The sequence below is a fragment of the Crocodylus siamensis genome, chromosome 1, assembly GCF_052110815.1.
Source record: "Crocodylus siamensis isolate JL-2025a chromosome 1, ASM5211081v1, whole genome shotgun sequence".
Classification (NCBI taxonomy): domain Eukaryota; kingdom Metazoa; phylum Chordata; order Crocodylia; family Crocodylidae; genus Crocodylus; species Crocodylus siamensis.
Genome location: NC_143395.1, coordinates 383,822,411 through 383,846,759, shown reverse-complemented (window position 1 = coordinate 383,846,759; position 24,349 = coordinate 383,822,411). Strand labels below are relative to the sequence as shown.

General features: G+C 45.6%; 1 protein-coding gene across 5 annotated transcripts in view; it reads left to right on the top strand.

Annotated features, from left to right (window-relative positions):
• The window catches only part of SGCG (sarcoglycan gamma), a 289,481-nt gene that overhangs the window by 143,705 nt on the left and 121,427 nt on the right, over positions 1 to 24,349 (top strand). For all 5 annotated transcript variants that reach the window (XM_090028939.1, XM_090028908.1, XM_090028918.1 and 2 more), the window contains 2 exons: positions 1,019 to 1,120; positions 7,052 to 7,139. In XM_090028939.1, the coding sequence (XP_089885065.1) occupies positions 1,019 to 1,120; positions 7,052 to 7,139 (190 nt within the window). The remainder of the gene's footprint in view (positions 1 to 1,018; positions 1,121 to 7,051; positions 7,140 to 24,349) is intronic.

Below are 24,349 nucleotides of genomic sequence, written 5' to 3'. Positions count from 1 at the left end.
GGGACTGGGAGCCACACAGCAAAAACACTTCACCACAGTACCTGTGAAGAGATACTGCTCGGAGTGAGCAGCAGCAGGGAGCAGGTGCTAGCCCTGCTGCCAGAGAAACCCTGGGGAGATCTCAGGGCTGGGCAAGGTGTGCATCAAGCTGTAGCCCTTTACAATACCCACCTGTAGCCAAGCAGCAAGTCTCCAGAGGGGACAGGCCAGGCAGACGCAGCCTGTAGCCTGTCCAGGGGGGCACACAAGGCGTACTGGGCTCTTGGATACAGAACAGGTACCCAAGGTTCCTTGGCAGGTGTGCCCTAAAGCACAAATGGCTGCAGGCTTTTATACCTTGTAGCTGGGCTTGCCAGAGAGCAGCTCAATCCTGGTGCAGGAAAGGCTCCCAGCCAGGAGCCCTGGGGCTGGCCTCAGGCTCACCCCCTAGTGGCTGTATGGTCCTGGCACTAAAGTTAGTGCCAAGTCATTTCTACATATGCGTTGCTGTACATTAACTAATCGCACGTAAATTTGATACCTGCAAATGCAGGTATCAAATTTAGGTGTGATTAGCCATTTTTACTGCACAGTAAAGGTGTGCACATGTAGACACATGCCAGTATAGTGCAGTAAACTGGGCTAAGTTGCATTAAGGCGTCTTGTGTAGCACGCCCCATTTGCAGTGGCTTATCTTTTTGTTCTGCATGCTGAAATACTAGAAGGCTGAACATTCAATTACTTCCTGCTGCTTTCTTCCTTGCATCACATGATTTTTCGAGTTTTACCTCAAAGAATTTTACCATATCACTAAATTGTGTTGGAATATCTGTTCTTACAGATATAGAAATAAGTCTGGAAATCAGTAATAATGTTGAAGTGCTGGTCATTCTGTTAAGTGTTTTTTGTGAAGGTATCCCTACTGACAGAACAGTGATGGGGAAAAGATAATTCTTTAATGAACCAGTATAAGAAATTACCAAGAAAGAAACTCTGTGGTAAAAATAAAGCACATATCATTCTTTCTTCTTTTTGGTAGACTGGAATGGGACATCTTCGTGTTACTAAAGAAGGACTCCGCCTGGAAGGAGAGTCAGAATTCTTATTCCCTTTGTATGCCAAAGAAATTCACTCTAGAGAGGTAAGTAAAAAGAACAGTTGGCCATGTTGAAAGGGAATTAATATACACACATAAAGTTAAATTTAACATTAAGGACAGACATTCACCAAGAAAATCAATAACATGTATATATTTGTTTGCATGTATGCTATATTGTACATATAGGCATAAATAAATATACTATGGAATATAGGATGGGATAACATGACATACAGATTTTGTCAACCTGAGCTTGATATTGGTGCTCAGATGTTATGATAACACTAAGATATGTTGGGGATAAACACTCAGAAATTTAAATAGGTAAACGTATTGCTCATAACATAAGTGAATCATGCAAGTCATTCCAAATGAGTGATAATAAAAGCTTAGAAATGTTTCATAGTTTTTCATGAGAACTTAAAGGTATTTCTTGTTCAGATTATTTTTATTATCTATTTCCCTGTAAGCAGGGAATCAGTTGTCTTTCTTATCCTGAGTTCAGGTGTTAACAGTTGAGAGGGAGGTTTAAATAGATTTCATAGACATTAGGGCTGGAAGGCACCTCAGGAGATCATTGAGTCCAGCCCCCTGCCCCAGGGCCAGGAAGCCAGCTAGGGTCAAAGGATCCCAGCAAGACAGGCATTTAGATGTTTCTTAAAAGAGTCTAGAGTGGGTACTTGCACCATCTCTGGAGGCAGTCTATTTCAGGCCTTGGGGGCTCAGACAGTAAAAAGGTTTTCCCTTATGTCCAGCCTAAAACAGTCTTGGAGGAGTTTGTGACCGTTTGCCCTTGTCATCCCTTGGAGTGCTCTGGTGAACAGGCGTTCCCCCAGATCCTGATGTACACCCCTCATATACTTACAGGAAGCCATTAAGTTTCCCTTGAGCCTGCGCTTTTTTGAGGCTGAAGAGTCCCATGGCTCTCAACCTCTAATCATAGAATATTTTAAATATCTCTGTCACAGAGAACGTTGGTGCTCTGCTCCTATAAAGAGGGGAGTTGTGTTGTAGAGCATGCAGGTGTCCTGCTCCGGAGAGAGCCCTAGCAGTGAGTGGGGAGCTCAGCTGCTGGTTACCAGGGCAGCCAAGAAGTAATGAAGAAGCACAGGTACAGGTTGCTAGGGCAACCGCTGGGAGTCAGCTGACCGGAAGGGGCAGGGCCTGGCTCCTGTATAATTCCCAGGCTGAGGCCAGGCAGGCAGTTTCCTGCCAGCAGCCATTGGGTAGGAGCTCTGCCTGAGTGGGGAAAAGGAAGGGGCCTGAATGACTGCACAATGCGATGCTGGTGAGAGAAGGAGAAGCCCTGGAGTGGCCCAAATGTTGTTATAGCCAGATGGCTTAGGTTTATGTTATAGCCAAGAGTCTTGAGTCTTCTGTTTACCGTTTACTACTGGTGGTTTGGGTGAGGCTATTAGGGGTTGGAGGAGGCCTCATGCTCCACGGTAGCATGGGGACCCCGGTGCCGGAGGGTGCAGCATTTTGGAGTGCACTAGCCCCAGCCTCGCAGAAGTGGGGCGGTGAGGAAAAAGCCCCAGAAAAGGGTATGTGGAGAGTTGGCGGCCAGGTAAGGCCAAGGCTGCCTGAGCCCTGCGGGGGTTCGAGACCCCAAGGAGGAGATTTGGGGCCAGGCACAGCTATGACCACCTGAGCCCCAAGGCTGCAAATGCCCCAGAGCAAAGGGGGCAGCGCGAGAAGTCCTCAAAGCAAGGAAGCAGTGATTGACAAGCATCTGTGGGGCGCGGTTGCAAGACAAGGCAGTGGAAAGCTAAAGTGCCAGAGAGGGCACAGAGAGAGAGACAAACAACATCTGGTATACCAGTGAGGTTTGGGGCATGGTACAGGGGTGGTTGGAGCCACACATAGCCCATAAGGTTGGAGTGCCCAGAACCCCATTATAGAAACGAGATGCGGGGTAGCAAGAGCACCGTGACTAAGAAGACGAGAGGCAGCATCCCTTTAATATATTTAAGATCAAGATGTGGCAGGAGAGAATGAGGGTGCTTTAACGCAAACTTGGCACAGTAGGGGGTACTAAGAGAAATCGCGGCCGCCCCTAGGACCCCACACCGTGACAATCTCTAAAATGTTTCGGTTGTATAGGAAATGTGGGAATATTCCTTTCTGGTTCTTTAAAAACAATAATAAAGATAACAATTCCCCTGCCCCTCTCCTTTTTTTTTTTTTTTTTTTCCCTATAAGATATATATGATAGGGCACATATTTTAAATTTATTACATCTGTATGTGTATATAGGTACATCTAAAGATTGTATAGGTAGTTGTGAAGGAGTGAGAGAGTAAACAAAAGCCCTGAGGTGCCTTATACGCTGGGCAGGGAAGGTCAGGAAAAGAGAAGCAGCCAGCAGCAGCAGACAGGGAATGTGAAAGCAAGCAACACATACAGCATGGAGGGCCAGAGGGGCTGCAGTTAGAGACCGGAAGGAAAGAGAAGCAATCCCCACACTTCCAGAGCAGTATTTCATTCTGATTGGAGGAGAGAGGCTGCTCAGAAGCATTTCTGGCCCTGGAGAGAGGCAGAGTGGGGTTGATTTCCTGAAAACTGCAGAGAGAGGAGCAGCTGAGCAGCCCAACAGGCAAGTGTTGTAAAACTTGCTGGAGCAATGCTGAGGGTGTGACCCTGAGAAGGAGGCAGGTGGAAGCTGCCTGATAATCCCTGGAGTGGAGAGACAGCTGTGGGGGGAGGCCAGAAGTATTGCTGTTTCAGGTTATAGCCTTGCTGCACATGGGAGAGCAAGGGGACTCACTGGGACTGTGAATGCTCATGAGTAAGCCAGAGCAGGCCTCTGCAGAGCAGTGACTGGACTGATTTTTTGTTGTTGTTGTGACTGGGACATGAAAGCCTTACCCCAGGTGGAGGGGACATGGACTGGGGGACATGAGCTGAGTCTGACAAAGAGACTGACAGCAGTCAGGTTTTGCTTTGTCTTTTTTTTGGATATTTGAGTGCAGGCCAAAGCCAGCCCTGGAAGGGTGTGTGTCTAACCAAAGCAGGTGGTCACCCTGGTGGCTGAGGGAAGAATAATAGACCAACAGGCAGCATTAAGATCTGGCTGCAGCGAACTGTGAGTGCCATCTGGAGAGGCTAGGGTGGGGTAAAAGGGAGGTTTGGAGCCCCACAGAAGAAAACAGGGATTGAGACCGGGCAGGATCACCTTGGGCATTGGCTCCTAGCAATATAATATCATCAAAATCGTGGCAGGCAAGAAACATAGGTCCAACTTCCTGGCAGACCGGGTGATCTGAAGCTGAGGTCTACCCCGTCACCTTCTGTAGGAAAATGAGCTCAGGGCAGTGGCAGCAAGCCCTACAACACCTACAGTCATCACAGAAGTAGTTGTTTTTCTTTTGCTTTGAGTTCAGATCATAGGGGAAAACACATACTTGAGCAAGGAGACAGGATATATTTCTCAAGCAGATTGGGTTAAAAATAGCAGATGACTGAAACTGCTTGTGTATCTAGAAGTGGAATGAAGGGTTTTTATTAACACATAAGTTAATTTGGTAGAAGAAAGGGGTTTTGAACAGATCTTAAATTATTTAGACATGAATTTGTTATGAACCACCTCTTGTTATCTACAAACTGAACAAAACAAAATCTTCTTCAGGGCTAGATATGCCATTTCAGTTTATACAGTAATATTATTCTCCATGAGTGTTACTATCAATCAAAAGAACCTCTAAAAAAAATAAAGCACTCCCGAAGGAGATCAAGAACAGAATGGCTGAATTGTCTTATCAGCTTGATATGAATACCTATCTTTATCAGCTCATTGGTAAAGAATAGTCTGTAGTGTGGTTCTCCCAAGCACATGGCAAATGGCATTTTTGGTTCTCATACTAATATTGTATCTCTTATCACATGAGAATTTTAAGTAGACCATCAGGATGGCTGCCTAGGACAGTTTTACTCACGGTCCTCTTAGATGAATGAGGCTTAGAGTGAAAGTGTTGACTTCTCTTTGGAGTTTCTCTACCATGCACCTTCAGGTTTTCAATTGAGGGAACATGGCTGAAAAAAAGAGTGGTATGACAGTGACTAATACAGGTCTAACAGTTGAAGGGCCTATTGTGGTCATCAGTAACTGGCATAAATTAAGGGCATAAAAAGGATCTGACTCAGCAGATAATAAAATTATAATTCTTTATGTTTTTAAAGTGTTTTTTTTATCTCTTTAAAAGATTACTGGCCTATGGATTCATCTCTTGAGTACCATTTCAGAATACACTATCTTACATTTATTTATTTGTTATAATTCCTTTTTTTAAGTTTGTCTGTTGGAAACTGGACTATTCATAGCCAGCATAGCATCTGACTTTCTTACTTTAACAGGCTTTCTTCCTCCAATCTCGTAGCAGCTTCTCCTCCTATAACTCTACTAAGTATATATACACTGTGCATCTTTTCTGGAGTCTATTATAAGCCTATATAAGTTTCTTTCTATGATAAGGTGTCAGGCTCTGTGCATAGGTAGATTTGATACACCTTGACAATAGCAAGTTTTTTGACACTGCTAGTGATTTCTCATTAACAAGCTAAGAAAATCCAGACTCAGCAAACATACTGTTAAGTGGATGCATAACTGGTTGGATCATCGTACTCAGTGAGTAGTCAACAATGGCTCAATTTCTAGTTGGGAAGAAGTATTAAGTGGGGTTCCCCAGGGGTCTATCCCGGGTCTGGTATTTTTTAGTCCCTTTAATTTTATCATATTTTTAATGATTTGGAAGATGGGTTTGAGTTTATACTTACAACATTTGTGGATGACGCTGAGTTAGGTGGACTTTGGAGAGTAGGACTAGGGTCCATTCTATCCAGGTCATTTTGGATAAGTGGCCTGCAATCAATCAAATGAGATCCAACATGGACAAGTGCAAAGTCCTGCACTTAGGACAGAATAATTGTATACACAAATACAGACTGGGGAATAACTGGCTAGGCTGCAGTGCTGCAAAGAAGGACTTAGGGGTTACTGTGGACCATAAGCTAAAGATGAGCCAACATTGTGCTCTCGTTGCAAAAAATGCCAACAGCGTACTAGAGTGTATTAACAGAAATGGCACTTGCAAAGTGATTGTGTTGTGTTTTGAGCCCCACTCTTCAAGAAGGATATAGACAGTTTGAAAAGAATATGGCATAGAGCAACAAAAATGGGTAGGGTCCTGGGAATCAAGGCTTACAAAGAAAGACTGAAAGAACTAGGGTTATTCAGTCTAGAGAAAAGAAGAACAAGTGGGGGAGGGAGGATGGATTAACAACAGTCTTCAAATACCTGAAGGATGATTACAGAGAGGATGGATATGGGCTTTTCTCTGTAGCTGTAGGTGATAGGACTAGAAGCAATGGTCTCAAGCTGCAGCAGGGGAAATTTAGGTTGGAGATCAGAAGGAACTTTCTCACTGTGAGGGTGCCCAAGCATTGGAACAGGCTACTTAGAGAAATGGTGGACTGTTCATCCTTGGAAGTTTTCAAGAACTGTTTAGACAGATGCTTGGCTGGGCCGGTTTAGTTAGGGATGATTCTGCCTTGATCTGGGGTGTGGACTAGATAACCTCATAATGTTCCTTCCAGCCCTAATTTCCTATGATCTTATGACTTAACTATGACTCAGTACAGAAGCTCCAATGATGCCCTTGTGTCTTTCTTATCTAGCATATATTCATAGGCCATCTAGAATTTAAAATCTTGAATTTTAATTTTAATCCATATGTGCAACTAAAAAATGCTGACCAGTACAAATAATTAGTACTTTTTTCTATATCTGTCAGCTACGTGACAACTAAATACAAAATTTATTCAGAAACATGGGGCCAAATTAATCCTTTCATCATAAGTCTATAATTTGACTGGTTTTGTAACTGCAAAGGCTCCTCTGATTAAAATAAATCTTAAAAAAAGGGTTGAAAATGTAATTTGTTCTGCTTAATCTATAAATCTTTCACTATACTATAGGACTCATCCCTGCTTCTCCAGTCTACTCATAATGTGACTGTGAATGCTCGCAATTCTAATGGAGAAGTCACAGGCAGATTAAATGTGGGTAAGTCTAAACTATTTTTTTAACATTTTGTGATTGTGTTAATGAATATTTGTAAAGAGCTTTTAAGATGGAAAGGGTTATATGCATGCTAATTGTCCATTGTTGCAACCTTACTTGTGTTGTCCATCTGCTGCACAGTGTGTGTTTAAAATCTTGTTTCCAACTCACCAATTAAATATTAACTTCATGAATACATAAAGAATTTGTTTCTTTCATGTTATGACAGGAAACCCAGACTTTGGGTTGTTTGTTTTTCTCTCATTATCATCAGCAGCTTTAAACAAAATAGTGTAAACTATCTTATCTCCTTTCAGTTCTTTTTTTCATATTCTTTACAGTAAATAGTAATACTAGTTAAAATTAGAAACTGTAATAGTGTAAATGGTTGGAGAAGATAATATACACTATATTGAATTTCACTGAGCTATAATATAATTTTCCCTTAAATTTCACTTTTGTTAGAATTAGTTATTGCTGGAAATGGGATACAGCAAATTTAAATGGAATGTAATTGTGAATAGCAACTTCTAAACTAATGCCTTAAGCAACCAGCAAAACTAAGGCAAACAATATTTTTTCAAAGTGCTCTGAACCAGGGAAAGTATAAGGACTGAGTTCTTTAGATTTTGGTGAGTACTCAATTATATGCCCCACAAAACTCTGCTGTGGTCTTTTTTTTAAAGTGTTGATTTAATTTTTTTTTATTCTTTTGATTTATTAAACAATAATTATTGAAAATCAGAACTCTTTAAAGATCAGATAAAAAAAATATTTTTAAGTTAAGTTCTTATGCATTCCACTTTTACTGTGTGGGCACCCCATAATTTAAATTTGGATTCCTTTGACCAGCCTAGTCCTTTGGAGACTTCATCCAGAGTCTGTGTCTATATGGTTCCCATCTAAGGGCTTATTGATTAGTATATGATTTACTCTCTTCCTTGCATACGTAGTTTTTCGAGTTCTATGATCTATCAAGAACTATCTCAATCATCTAAGGCCAAAGAGAGGTTGGGATTTGAACATTCAATATTCTCCAATATAGTTTCATAGTTTCATAGTTTCATAGTAGCTAGAGTCGGAAGGGACCTAGGTAGATCATCTAGTCCGACCCCCTGCCTTAGCAGGAAAGAGCACCGGGGTCAGATGACCCCGGCAAGGTGCTCATCTAACTTCCTTTTAAAAATCCCCAGGCTAGGAGCCTGCACCACTTCCCCTGGAAGCTGGTTCCAGGCCCTAGCCACCCTGACTGTGAAGTAGCGCCTCCTAATATCTAATCTAAACTTACCCTCCGCCAGTTTGTGACCGTTATTCCTGGTCACTCCTGGCAGCGCACAGGGGAACAGGGACTCCCCCAATACCTGCTGATCCCCCCTGACCAGTTTGTAGCAGGCCACAAGGTCCCCCCTTAGCCTTCTCTTGTGGAGGCTAAACAGGTTCAGGTCCCGTAGCCTATCCTCATAAGGCCTGCCCTGCTGACCCCTGATGATACGAGTGGCCCTCCTCTGAACTCTTTCCATATTGTCCACGTCCCTCTTGAAGTGTGGCGCCCAGAACTGGACGCAGTACTCCAGCTGCGGCCTGACCAGTGCCGCATAGAGGGGGAGGATCACCTCCCTGGACCTGCTCGAGATGCATCTGTGGATGCATGACAGGGTACGATTGGCCTTCTTGACTGCCTCCCCACACTGCCGGCCCATGTTCATCGTGGAGTCAATGACGACTCCAAGATCCTTTTCCGTCTCCGTGCTGGCAAGAGGGGAGTTCCCCAACCTGTAAGTGTGGTGCCGGTTCTTCCTCCCCATGTGCAACACCTTGCACTTATCAGTGTTAAACCCCATCCTATTCTCATCCGCCCACCGTTGCAACCTGTCAAGGTCAGCTTGTAGCCTATTGCACCCTTCTAGTGCACCCACATCCCCCCACATCTTAGTATCATCAGCAAACTTGAACAGGGTGCTTTCTACCCCCTCATCCAAGTCACTGATGAAGATGTTGAACAGTGCAGGCCCGAGGACCGAGCCCTGCGGAACCCCACTGCCCACGTCCTTCCAGGTCGAGAAGAACCCATCCACTACCACCCTCTGGGTGCGGCCCTCCAACCAGTTGGCGACCCATTTGACCGTGTGGGCATCGACACCACAGTCTCCCAGCTTTTTGATGAGGACAGGGTGAGAGACAGTGTCGAAAGCCTTCCGGAAGTCCAAAAAGACTACATCCACAGCAACCCCTGCGTCTAATGATTTGGTGACCTGATCGTAAAAGGCCACCAGGTTGGTCTGACAAGACCTGCCACTGATAAACCCATGTTGGTTGCCCCTGAGCATGCATTCCCCCGCAAGGCCCTCCTGGATGTGTGCCAGGATAATTTTTTCAAAGAGCTTACCCGGGATTGAGGTCAGACTAACTGGCCTGTAATTTCCCGGGTCCTCTTTTTTTCCCTTTTTGAAGATAGGGACCACATTGGCCCTCTTCCAGTCCTCCGGCACCTCGCCAGAGCACCACGAGTGCTCATAGAGCCGTGCCAGGGGTCCCGCAATGACCTCAGCCAGTTCCTGTAGAACCCTAGGGTGAAGATCGTCCGGACCAGCGGACTTGAACACGTCCAGCCTCTCCAGAAGTACCCTAACTAACTCCTCGCTAACTCTTGGCCCAGGCGTGTCTCTCTCGGGGCCCGAGGGGGGCCCAGCAGGGAGGTGGCTGAACTGGTCCCTACTTAGGAAGACAGAGGCAAAGAAATCATTAAATATGTTAGCTTTGTCATCTGGCGTGATGACTAAGTTGCCCATCGTGTCCTGCAGGGGCCCCACATTACCCGGGACCCTCTTTTTACCCCCTATGTATTTGAAGAAGGACTTCTTATTGTCCTTAATCCGGGAAGCTAGTCCTATCTCCAACTCTGCCTTGGCCCTCCTGACTGCCCCCCTACATCCTCGGGCGACTATAACATAGTCCTTCTTGGCGATGACCCCATCTCTCCATTGGGTATATGCCTCCCTTTTAGCAAGGAGACATTCCCGGATGCTCTTAGTGAGCCATGGGGGTTTATGTGCCCTCCTGCTCCCTTTGACCCTTGTTGGGATTACCTCCCTTTGGGCATGGAGGATCGTCTCCTTAAGGAGCAACCACTCACCTTCGACATCTGATTCCCTTCCCCTCTGGGTCCTCAGCGCTTCCCCAACTATCCTCCTTAGCTTGTTGAAGTCAGCCCTCCTAAAGTCTAGGGCTGTTGCCTTGCTGCAGCCCTTTGCCACCTTACGCTGGATGGTGAATTCCAGCAAGCGATGATCACTGTCTCCCAGGTGGCCCATCACCCGCAGCCCCCTCACCAGGTCATCACCCGTGGCCAGCACTAGGTCCAACAAGGCGTCTCCCCTGGTGGGACTGTGCACCTCCTGGGTTAGATGGAGGTCCTGCAGTCTGGCTAAGAACCGACGTGAGCGATCAGACTTGGCTGACTGCTCCTCCCAGCAGATGTCTGGGAAGTTCAGGTCCCCCATGATGACCACATCCTTAGCCCTCACTGCCTCTGTAAGCTGACCTAAGAATTCCAGGTCGAGCTCTTCTCCCTGGTTGGGAGGTCTATAGTAGACTCCCACCGTTAAGTCTCTCTCCCCTGGACTGCCTTTTACTCTAACCCAGAGCACCTCAGAGTGCCCCCCCTCTACCCCCATGCTAATTAACGAGGAAGTATATTCCTCCTTGATGTAGAGTGCTACTCCTCCACCTTTCCTTCCTATCCTGTCCTTCCTGTATAGCCTATATCCCTTGACACTCACCGCCCAGTCATGCGATGAGTCCCACCACGTTTCTGTGATCCCTACTATGTCAGGGCTGGTGACAGCTAGGAGGAGGGCGAGTTCCTCCTGCTTCTTCCCCATACTTCGAGCATTCGTGTAGAGGCATTTGAGGCCTTCAGCGGTTGTGCCCACTGACCCCCTAGTCTCAGCAATGCCCCGTCCCCCATCGCTTACCTGTTATATGGGGGTGCAGCTGACTGTTGGTCTCAACCTTGGGACTGCTCTGGAGTCTCCAACTGGCTTTGGTGTGCTCCCTGAGCTGAGACCAACAATCAGTTGACTGTCGATTTTCAGCCCTGGGACCCGGCCAGAATCTCCTACTAGCCTGGGCACCCAAATGAGTTCAAACTGTCTGTGGTCACCCAACTTCCAACTTGACTGGGATCTTAGGTGAGATCTTGGGGATCATTCTTCATAGGTAAGTGATAATGCATCAATTGGGATCTGATACCCAGTGCCAAAATTATGCATCCTTCCATGCAAATAGGGTACATCTGCTTGCATCATGCCATGCAAGCAGGATGACCAACTGTCATCCTGAAAACAGCAAGGTGCAGCCTCAGGCAGGACTTCATCACATAACTGTCAGCCTGCCAACATGAGGGAGCTGTCAACCAAGCTCTGTCATGCAGCCAGCATCAAACTACCTGACAGGTACCCTACCACGTGTTCAATTTACAGTGCCATGGAAATCAGCCACACCTAAACATGTGTCCAGATTACTATTTAACGTTAATCATGTCTTAAGTGTCAGGTCTGCCAGGGACCTATGTTTTAAAAAAATGTTATGGCAAACAGTCTTTTCAGGCTGTAACAGGCTGCCCTCCCCAGCGCCATCTTCCCTGTTATCCGTGCCTTAGGTGGGGTGCCCTTGAAGTCCCCTTTAAGGTTCTTGTGTCCCACTCTCTACTTGTTCGCCACGTCTTGATGGAAATTATTATACTGATGTTCTTGGAAGTGGAAGACTGCCTATTGTTGGGGTCTTCTGCCTCCACAGACCTTGACCCCTGTCTTTTTTTCCAGCTAGGCCTGCCTGTCTAAACCCACCAAACAGGGTTTGACATGAAGGCACTAGCCTTTTTTCCCTTGTCTTGAGGCTTGTGACCCTCCTTTCTGCTCCAATCTGGAGCCTAGCCTAGAGGCCCGGCTACAGGGGTCACAAGTTCAAGGCTGGGGAATGTCCTTGAATTCACACTGTCCCCATCCAAAAAACCCCCAAAATTGCACCTCAGGTACACCAGACCACCCTAGCCTTTTAGAATTGTGTCCTCTGGTGCCGGGGTCTGTACACCCTAAAATCCTGTGCCCACACTGGTGCCAGGGACTATGTACCCCAAATACTGTGCCTTCTCTGGTGCCAGGGCCAGTGCACCCCAAATCCTACACCCACACTGGCACTGAGTCCCCACACTGTAGTGGGGTCCCAATAAGACCTCCTTCTTCCCCAACAGCCTCACCCAAACCACTAGTGTTATTCAATAACAAAAAAAAATATGAACAGTCCTGTCCATGGGCAACAACCGCCACCAAGAGGAAATGTGATTAAAGAAGCCAGCATGCTGGCTTACATTTATGCAGGGATTTGTGCTTCGGCTTCCCACCGTCAGCTACAGTCCTTCTTCTATAGTTGCTGCCATCTCTCAGGGGTCCTCTATAGTTCCCCTCCTCCAGCCTTTGGACCACTCACCAAGCCTCTCCATGGAGCTCTGGGACACACTCCTTCCCCTTTGGCTGCTGGCCCCTACTTCCACTCAGCCCAGGGTTTTTATAGTCCTGGCCTGCCCCCTTCTGGTCACCTGACTAGCTGGCCAGGCTCAGCTTTTACCCCCCACCTTAACCGGCACACTGTGCCTAGAAAGTTCTGGCCTTAAAGGGGCTCACCTGTCTTCTAGTAACAGGGCTAGGGTTCCCTGTTACACAGGCAGTTTGCAAATTATCATAAATTATCAGTAAAAAACACCATCCTCAAGAAAATATTTTTAAAAGTAGTGATAACGTTCATGGACTTCTTCTGTTCCAGAAGAGTTACAAGTCTGTGATAACTACTGAATATGTTTTGAATTCCCTGGATTCTAGGGATAACGTATACATACTTCCCATTAAAGATAATGAACTGGAAGTTCAGTCAGAATTCAGGGAACCTAAGCATGCTGATACCAGAATGGCCAGTGCTAGTTTTGGTATTCAGACTTGATCAATTTGTCAACCTGACCTCTGACCTGCCAACTGCTTTGATCAGATATAATTTCCAAGAAAGAAAAATAGATCCAATTTCTGTATCCCAATCCATCATTTTTGTACTTAACTACATGATGCTAGCAGGTTGACAGTACTTGAGAAGATTTGCTTTTCAGACATCAAGAATCTATATATTTACATTAATAGAAGTGATTCATTATCTGGGCCCAAGAATATCAATACCTGTGACTAGAGCTCATGTACTACTACTCTGAAATTCTTCTTGTCACTAAGAAGTTCAGAACTGTCTATGACAGTAATTCAGAACCAGGATGTGCTGAGATCCTTTTAAAGATGTCATGGGGTGACATACAATATTAACACTATTACATAAGCAAGCATGATCCACAAGATAAAACCAGAGATTTCAAATAGAAATACATAATTGTAGTCTTTCTGAGTTCTTTGCAACAGAAAACTGCTCTATTATTTTTCTCTAGCCATAAAAGAGTGAAAACTAAGAGCTGGCCTTTTCCAAGGGGTGCCTCAAGTCTACCTAGGGGTTCTTTGAGTCTAAAAAGGTTGAGAACCACTGGTCTATGATTTCAGTGATAGCTGCTAGGCAACAAAATCAGCTAATCATACTTCTATTCAGATTTATACAATATTCCTGTATTCAATAACTAGATCCCAGAGAGGCCTTGGAGAACTTCTCCTTTCTAGAGATCTTAACCAAGTGCTGACAGAATTGATAGTCCAAATTCTACACTCCTGGTATATGTTCCCTTTTCCAATTATTTATCAAGGCCATCTCTCTAGCAGCAGTACAGTAAGAGATATAAAGGTAACAGAAATACAAGTCCTCATGGCAGGACTTCCATACACTTTACTTCATAAGAGAAGGGTAATGCTGTTTGTCTGAAGATTTTTGCCAAAAGTAATGTTGGATATCTATTTTAATCAAGTAATATACCTACCTCTTTGCTTTGCCAAAGCACATTCCAACAAGGAAAAAAAGCTAAACTTTGCATCATGTCCTTTTATCTAATTAGGATTATATTTTTAGCGATGTCACCTTGCTCTTTGTAGCTTGTAAAAACTGGGTATAAAGTCAGGGAATATTGACCCAGACTTTGTCTGAACTGATACATATTTATCTTAAGTTATGTTACAATTATCTAAATTAGACCTAACATTAAGATTTATAGCCCATTCCACCAGAACTCAAGCAGCTTCTGTAGCTTCTCTGAAAAGGGTCCTTCTCTTGGTAATCTGTAGTAAATCAGTGGCCATGTACAGACATTTTGTTTATCCTGGGAGAGTCATGCTTTCCCAGGAGAAACCACAAGTGTACAGAATGCTCAGGATTTTTCTTCCAGAGCAAAAAATGGTTACTCCAGGAGAAAAATAATCTGAGAAAAACCAAGGTTAAATCACTCCCAGGTGGGTCATGTATCATAATCAGGCATCTGAGTCATACTGGGGCCTGGCCACATCTGCTTGAGTGGGAAGGAGGGAGATGCCTCTGAGGACTACCCCCAATGCCCCATCGGCTGACCTGGCTGGGGCTGGGGCTGGGGCTGGGGCTGGTATGGGTCAGGGATGGGGACTGACCCTCCCTATCCTGTCATACTTAGGCAGCCAGCCCAGGCTGGACCTGACCATGGCCCCCTGTCTCTGCTTGAGCAGGAAGGACAGGAAAGCCTCTGAGGGCTTCCCCACTGCCCCTGCCAGGCAGACCCCACCTATGGTCCATGCAGGCCAGGGTGGAGGTTTAAACCCATTCCCATCATATTCAGCCAGCTGGACTGAGACCTGGTCATGCCCCCCCACCACCTCCCCTGCCCCACTCAATCAGAGAGATAGGAAAAGCCTCAAAGGACTTCCCTGCTCTACCCTACCAGGCAGACTCTGTCTGGGGTCTGGTGCTAGGATCCCCCCCCCCCTCCGCCTTCTCTGCCAGCCCGAGCAGTGATATTGTTCCAGCTAGAGAACAGAGGAGTGGAACAGACACTGCTCTGCTAGAACAGACAGCACAGAATCCCGGGATGCAGGGGGACTGTAAGTTAACTTGAATCAGGAAGGGATCTGGGACAAAAGTTCCATAAACCAGCTTGACCTAAATCAGTTAAACGTAATACTACATCCAACCAGGTTTATATAAAACTGGTTTTAAACATTTTTAAAACATCTTATATGCGCTGAACTTCTGTTCTGTTACAGGTTGTGACAGGGGGCCGTCTAAAGGCTAGTCCAATTGTTGGCCCACCCACACGTCTAGGGCACCTGACTCATCTGCCATGCCTTTGTTGGAACTAAAAAGTTGTTCATAGGTGGGAGCCTGCACATTTATTGCACCAAAGCCAAGGACATAATACACAGCTCTGAACCATCCCTACACCACGTCCCATGCCTTGCAGATGGTATCCAAAATCACTTCCACTGCCCCACACCCCACCCCGACCCCATTGCTGGGCCACACTCTGCCTCTGGCTAGCAGTACCTTGGCCATATGCCCCTCTGTGGTGCCTCTACTCTGTCCCCTCACTGGGCCTTACACCCCTTGGGCCACAGGTCCTACCAAGTGACCCTTGGCCCTGTCCCAGGCCCCACTCAATCTGTCTGAAACCTCTTAAAGTGGCAGGAACAACCTGTGCTCTGCCACATGGGTTTAAATTGGTTTCTGATCACTTAAACTGATTTATATGTAATTCCTGTCACTAGCCACAATCTTTGTTTAAGAAGACTCCAGACACCTACATCCCATACTTGTAGTTCTTCCTTGTGAATTCCCAAGAGTGGAATACCAATATAAATAACTCAGAAAAAAGAAACGGGTATTATAATATTATATATATAATATATATATTATAATAGTTCTTCAAGATGTGCTGTCAGTTTTTATTCTATAATTCACTTCCTTTTCTGCTACCTGGGGACACTTGGTGTTTTTCAGGTGGGAATCACAAGGACATGTAGGACCAAATCTTATTTTTCTACACTTCACCTAAATGGATAACATGGAAAATAATGGGATAGAATACAGGGCAACCTCCTTTTCAGAGCAGTATCTATGTCACAGAACCAGAGCCAGATCCTTCTAGTTTGTTCTCTTCCAGCTACTCATACCTTCCCATCTTGGATGCCTACTGAGACATATTCAACAGGTGTGATCAAGGGTGCTGTTAGCCTTGCATGATATTTAATGTGAAGTGGAAGTGCAAGTTCAAATCCCTTTTGGGTGAGGAAAGCCCATAGCCTAGCTCTTCTACTCTTTGGGCAAGTGGGGAAGCAGCATCTTCCAACCAGTTATGCCACCTGCATTTTCTCTGACCAGACTTGTAGAGACTCACATGGGATTATGTGGGGTCAATCCTGGGACTGGTTTTGTTCAACATCTACATCAATGATCTAGAAAATGGGATGCAGTACACTCTCAGCAAGTTTGCAGATGACACCAAGCTGACTATGCTAGAGGGTAGGGCTAGGATTAAGAGAGAACTAGACACATTAAAGGACTGGACCTAAAGAAATATCATTAAGTTCAATAAGGACAAGTTCAAAGTTCTGCACTTAGGATGGAACAGTCCCATGCGCTAGTACAGGCTGAGGACTGACTGGCTAAACAGCATCTCTGCAGAAAAGGACCTGGGAGTTAAAGTGGACAATAAGCTGAAATTGAGTCAGCAATGGGTTCATCTACACATGTGCTTTAAAATGGAGTAGATTAATTAGCTTTATGTGCTGTAAACTAATTAAATCCTCCATAAAATAGTACCATCAGAGACAGTACTATCACTACAGCAGAGTAAATAACTGTGATGAAATATATGTGCATGATGACCACAGGTGTAAATTGTGCTCGGTCAGCCCAGCCAGCTGCGGCCAGACCCCCAGCTCCTACCAGCCCCTCTGCCATCCAAATCTGCCACCCAGAGCCTGGGGCTGAGCCACTATGTCTCCTGCCAGCATGGGCCTGCTTTGCCCTGGCTCAAATGGCTGCTGTTCCAGGTGCATGTGTAGGTGCTGCACCTGGGAGCAGTTCATTCTAACTCAAAGTGCTCCAGAGATTATTGCTTTGTCCTAATTGCACCTAGTGTGCCCTTCTTGTGAAGAGGGCTAACAGCATACTGGGCTGCATTAGTAGGATGGTTACCAGCAGATCAAGGGAAGTGATTATTCTCCTGTATTCAGCACTGCTGAGGCCACATCTGGAGTACTGTGTCCAGTTTTGGGCCCCCCACTACAGAAAGGGTGCAGACAAAGTGGAGAGACTTCAGCAAGAAAAATGGTTCAAGGGCTGGGACACGTGACTTCTGATAAGAGGCTGAGGGAACTGGGATTATTTAGTCTGGAGAAGAGAAGTGAAAGGGGACATAATAATAGCCTTCAACTACCTGAAGGGTGGTTCCAAAAAGATGAAGCTAGACTGTTCTTAGTGGTAGCAGATAACAGAACAAGGAACAATGGTCACAAGTTGCAGCAAGGGAAGTTTAGGTTAGCTATTAGTGTTACAAGTCTGGACTTTTCATCCCTGCCCCTTCTCATCAGTACAACCCCAGCCTACTCTTCCTCATTCTTCTCTCCTGCCACGAATTGGTAAGCAGTATATTTGGAGGAAGGTTGTTCTTGGCACTGGGTGCAAAAGGGAGCCTGGGTACCTGGGCCTTCTCTTTCTTTAAAGGAGAAGTGGCAACAGATGGAGCCCAGACAGCTGAGCAGGGGCTAGCCACAAGAGGAAAGACACTAACACAACACTGCTGCCTAGGCAGGGAGCTGCCCATTAGAGGGAAGGGGTACACCTGCAGCCAGTCAGGAGAATTCTGCTGTGGTGACTTGGCTGCAAGGGACAGCTAAGGGACAGCTGCAATAGGAAGCTAAGGGTGAATGTCTCTGACTGCCTATTGCAGAGCTAGCTGATCTGCAGTAGGGCAAAGCCTGGCTTGGGCATCAAGCGGCTGCTAGAGCAGCAGACATAAACTGCCATGGCAATCAGCTTTCAGGCCCTAATGATGAACCCTTGCATGGCCGGAGCACTACCTGACTGGAAGAGGCAGGACTTGGACAGCGTAGAAGCCTAAGGCCTGAGCCAGGTCAGGCAATCTGACCTCACAAGCCACAGGCAGAAGAGTTCCTGGTCAGGAAAACCGCAGGGTGATGTCTGCCTGATTTTTGAGATGCCCTAAGGACTGCTAGTAAAACACTGATGACTCACAGAGAGATGCAACTCAGGGGAAGAGGAAGGAGAAACCTTTATGCTCTGACCAGAAGTTATTGTTGGTGATTGGGCCTGGAGTGGGTTTAGTTTGTGTTATATTCAGTGGGCGTATTCTTTCATTACAGTTTACATTGACAGTTTGGGATGGGACTATCTGGTCGGTGGTGGTCCCAACTGTGCCCAAGGATGTAAGAAAGTTTTCAGTCCTGCTAGGGTTAAGGGCACAAAACACAGAGCAGGCTGAAGCCTAAAGCAGGTTGTTGCCAAGCAAAAAGTGGAAGCCTAGCATGGATGGAAGCCAGACAGGGCCAGGGAGCCAAAACAGAGCCAAAGCAAGCTCACTGCCCAAGGGTGAAGAAAGGGCCAGGGGGCCCAGACAGAGCCAAAATAAACTCAGAATCCTAAGCAGGGTGGAGACAGGGCCAGGGAATGCATACAGAGTCAAAGGAGGATCAGCACCCAAAGCAGGGCAGAGACAGGGCCAGAGAGACCAGACAGAGCCAAAACAAGTTCATTGCCCAAGACAGGGCAGAGACAGGGCCAGGAGGTCCAGAACTAAAGTAATTGAGAGCATAGCTGGAGCCCAAAATCCAGGCCCAGCACAGTGGGCCTGGGCTAGAAGGCCCAGCTAGAGAAAAGAGGCAGAGGCTGAGAAGGCTGAGGTCCCAACAAGGGCGTACTTGTACAGTAACACCTGCAGGGCATGGGCATGACTGTAGGGAAGGTTGAAGGTTGTGAATAGCCCTTAAGGTTATAGGTGTACTGGGGTACAAGAGGACCCACCCAGGTTAGGACCCAGACCAGCAGGGTCTGGGTGGACCTGCTGGTGATCAGATTACCTTGGGCTCACTCTAGGACCCTTAGGCAGCCTCTCTTTCAATCAAACAAATATATCAAGGTATGACAGGAAGGGGAAAGGGAGAGAAAGGGAAGGTGCCCTAGAGCTGGAGCAGGGCAAAGGTTATGTGGTCACCAGGGAGCATCATGGTTGCTCATGGAACCCAAACGAGGCCACATCAAGATAGTTCTTTCTGGGATGCTTTTGGGCTGTTATGGTACAGGCCCGGCTGGTGAACTCAAACTGGTGGAGCGGTGGAGCATCCCATAGGAGTGAGGGGGGTGGGGCTTGGACCAGGGTGGGGTTGGATGCTGGCTGGGAGTGGGGAGGACGGGGTTTGCAGCAGGCTGGTAGTGGGGAGGCTGCAAACCTTCTCCCCCCGCCACTCCTGTGGGATGGTCCATTGCCCCACCAGTCTAAGTTCATCAGCTCTGCCTGTTACGGTAGCCTCCTTGCTGCCCCCTTTAGCCAGGCTCGCGCCTCACTGCTAGTTCTGTCCTCCAGCTATGTCATGAATGCCTTAAAACATATCTTTGTCATTTATGTTACCACCATATGTTAAACATATCTTTGTTACCTGGAAATAATTTGTCTTCAGGGTTTTATCTTTGTTGCATTGTTGTTGTTACTACTACCCATTGCCTTGTTCTACCATGCCTTTTATCCTTCAGCTGACATAACTACCTTGCATAATAATTTTGTGCTTGGGTGCTTTGAAAGAATTTTCTTGATTTTTTTGGAAACAAGATCATTTGAAAGAAGAATATTATTTCGTAAAACCTTCTACAGCAATCCAACCCAGTTGACTTGGTAACATTTTTGTGCTGTCAGAGAAGCACTAACCTAGCTTTGCATTCTCATGTTAGTGGTAGTGAGAAGCTGATATATAATATTATCTTCATGACTCTTAAAATATGGTTCTTTATTTCATTTGCTCCACCATGTGCAATATTTTTTTTCTTGCACAGAGAGAGCACAAGACACATTCCTCTTAAAAATGTACATTTGGAAGATCACTTGAATTTTGATCCTATCCTATAAAGTGCTTGGAACCCCTGCCAGTTTGGTGTCATCTGCAAGGTGTATCAATGTATTCATAGACTTCATAGACATTGGGAGCTAGGAGGAACCTCCCAAGATCATTGAGTCCAGCCCCCCTGCCATAGGCAGGAAGTCTGCTGGGGTCAAATGATCCCAGCAAGATAAACATCCAGATGCATTTTGAATGAGTCCAAAGTAGGTGCTTGCACTACTGCTGAGCCTATAAGTATCATGCTGTTTTTTTCTCCCAAGGTGGTGCACCCTGCGCTTCTCTACATTGAATGGCATCAGGTTTTGGTCCACCCACCTTGTGAGCATGTCCAGGTCGGCCTGTATCCCCAGCCTGTCTTCCAATGTGACCGCCTTCTCCTATAGTTTAGTGTCATCTGTGAACCTTTTCAGTCAACATCTGATGCCCAAATCCAGATCATTAATGAAGATGTTGAAGAGCATTGGCCTGAGTACGGAGCCTTGAGGGACTCCATTGGTCACCTTGATTTGCTCCCATCAACTAGTATTTTTAGGGTCTGTCCCCAAGCCAGGTCCCTAGCCATTAGACTGTGAGATGGTCAAGGCTGGAGTTCCACAGCTTAACCATGAGGACATCATGTCAAAGACTTTCTTGAAATCCAGATATATGAAATCATCCTTGCCTCTCTTGTCCAGGCAATGCATCACCTGATCATAGAAGGAAACAAGGTTGTTCAGGCAAGACCTTCTAGCAACAAAGCCATGTTGGCTGGCATTCAGAAGGCTGCCTTCTGTTAGCCTGTTGCTGATGGATCCCTTGATGATTTTCTCCAGTCCCACAGGGCCATCAGATCCCACAGTCCTATCCTATACGGCACCAATAATGTTACATGGGACAGTGTCAAAAGACTTACTAAAGTCAAGATATATCACATCTATTGTTTTCCCCTTATCCACATAGCCAGTTAACCTGTCAGCAAAGAAAATTAGATTTATTTGACAGTTTCATCCTGACAAATCCATGTTGGCTATTTCTTATCACCTTTTCTCTCATAATAATTTTTATTAATTCATACTAAGATATCTTATATACATTAAAATAAATAACCATTTCCTGTTGGTTAATTCACTGTTGGCATTAAATATATTGTCTGAGGCTTTTCATATAATTGTTTAATACCATTGTAAGATTTGTCAAATTCCTTGTGTTTAAGATGTACTTTTTCCTGTCTCTCCCAACTTTCTTCCAATAAGTACAGTATAGTTCAATTTAGAGCATCTCTTCTGTTTTCAATACTTCTGTTTGTATTGTTCTCTACTTTTATCAACTTCCTTCAATGTCATGATAAGCAGGCCACATTATATATGCTATATTTTGTTACTCCAAAGATAAGATTTTGGATTTTGTTATGCTTTCCTTCCTCTTCTAATCAAATTTCTACAGAAGAATTGTGTTCTACTGATCACAGTTTTACAACCATGGGTTAGCCAAGAAAAAAGTCTTTCTTTTTCCTATTGAGCTTCTTTTGGATGTACCATTCATCAACCCAAAATGAATGATCTGTAAAGCAGGCATTTTTTATTGATCAAAGTGATAGACAACATGCTGGTAATGTTTTCCATCTGTTTCTTATGTTCTATTTCCTTTTCTTCAAAACCAATGGAGTTTTATTTTATCTTAATTTATACTGCTTTTTAACAATTTAATATATATGGTGTTGTGGGTTTTTTTAAGTGGGATGACAGAACCCTGCCTACTGCCTCTGAATATTATTATCAGAGTATAGTTGTCTGCCCATTTTATAATCAGTAGTAGCAGTGTAAAGTGTATTAACAAGTAACATTCAATAATATCTAGGCTCTTGATCATAGAAATAAGATTTGATATGCAACATACCTACAACTGGAAGATTATCACATGACAGATTCACAGTTTGTTTGCATGATCTCCACACAAGCAGTCTTCCCTCCCTCCCCCCCAGCCCCTTGCCCTAGAGTGCGAGTTGGGGCCTAGGTTTTGGCAACACTCCCATCCCTTGAGCAGCTAGTAGGGATAGTGGGGGGAAAACGCCTAGTGAGAGCTGCTTTCCTGTCCTCGTCCAGGCACACCGCAGCTGGGGACTGTGTAGGGCAAGGTGGAGGTTTAAACCTCTCTCTAAACATAGCATCCTGCCAGGCCCTGGCCGTACCCCCCTCTCAGCTTAGCACTTTGGAAAGGCAGGGAGGGCCTGCTCTAGTGCCCCTCCCCCCTCCCAGCTTCTAGCTTGAGCCACTGCAGGCATGTGCCTGTATTTCCTGAATCAAAAGTGAATGTCTATCCACTTGCAAATTGGTTCAATCTCTGCAGGTCAGACTAACCTGCAAATAATGAATCAGTTCAGGCTTGGGCTTTTTGAAAAATAGAATTAATATAGCTCCCCTATCAATTGTTTTGAATGGAAATGACTATGGTGGTGGTGTGTTTTTTTTTACTGAACTCAGTGCTATAGGTATCCATTTGGTGTGTTCAGACCCTACTCCTGGACTGAAGTTTTAGATAGAACATAGGTATCTGTCTGTCACATAGGCCCCTGACACGTTACATTTAAGGCATGATTAACAGGTTAATTGCACTGTGAATAGTAACCCAGCCACATGTGCAAGTCTATTTAAGGGATGATAAAAGAGTAAACAAGTCACAAAGTTATTCCACTTACAATGTGAAATAACTTTGTGGTTCATTTGTATTGAGCTTTAAATTGAACATCAAGCTTAAATTGAACACCTGTGCTGTTAAACCCCTGTATGCTGCCCAGCTGAGCATCACACATGGTTTTATAGGTCCCACTGCAGGGGATCCCAGAGTCCCAAGCCTAAGGATGAGGAAAAACCCTGAGTGCAGGAACTGAAGTATGCCATGCAGATATACTTTCAGGTTCAAACACAGGCCATGTACAGGCATCCTTTTTCTGGGAAATCAGAAACAAGAATATACAGATGCTCAAGATTTTTCTCTGAGAGCAAAAATGGCCACTCCAGAAGAAAAAACACATGGGAACAACCAGGATTAAATCATTGAGCTCCCCATTATCCAGGATCTGTCTAAACTCCATGTGCTGCCCAGCCAGGCAACACTGGGTACATCTACATGAGCCATCTACTATAGAGTTCCCTAATTAGCTCTGCAGTAAATGTCTCAGCATCTACATGTACAGTGTTAAGATGGAATAAACTAATTAGCTCCATCCTAGGTTAGTACTTGTAACCACAAGTACTAACCTATGGTGGAGTTTTTTACTCTATAGCAATGCATATGTAGATGCTGATGGGACTGGCTGGGACACAAGGGTGCTTCAGTGCATGGACTGCCTGCTTGCACCTTTGTGCCCCAGCCAGCACCTCCACAGTATGTTTAGCTGGGTTAGAGCAGCCCTCAGCTGGCAAGATGACCCCTGTGCTTCCTCCCAGTCAGGGTGTGGCAGGGCAACTTTGGTGTCCACCACTTTGTCTTTGCTTTCACCTGTAGGCTGTCTGCAGCCTGCTCAAGACCCTTAATCAGGTGGCCACATGGAGGCCACCTGATTGGAGGAGGGCTTGCAAGTCTGAATATAAGACCAGGGCCAGGGAGCAGGGCTGGCAGTTGCAGCTGAGAAGCCAATGGGGTAATATAGCCCAGCCAAAGGGGTCTGCTCCCAGAACATCATGGAAGTTAGGGTAGGAACTATGGTGTAGAAGGACACTCCTAGGAACCCAGGTGGGTTCCAGAGCCTTTACAAGGTGGCTGGAAGCCTGGGGCTGTGGAGAGGCCAGCTTATAGTAAGGAGCTGTGTACAAAGAGGCCCAAGGGAGAGGCTAGGATGGCCTATTGACAGAAGCTGGGTATTCAAGGGCCTAGAGAAGACACAAGATGAACATGAGCCTTCAGTGTGATGCTGCAGCTAGTAAAGCAAGCAAAACCCTGGCTTCTCAAGCAGATCCTGGGACATCATTCACTCCTTGTACTCGGCCTTGGTGAGGCCGCAGCTGGAGTACTACATCCAGTTTTCGGCTCCTCAATTCAAAAAGGATGTGGAGAAGCTTGAGAGAGTCGTCACCTATAAGTTTATCGGGGTGTTCACCAGGATCTGGGAGAATGATTGTTCACCAGAGCACCCCAAAGGATGACAAGTTTGAACGGTTATAAACTCCT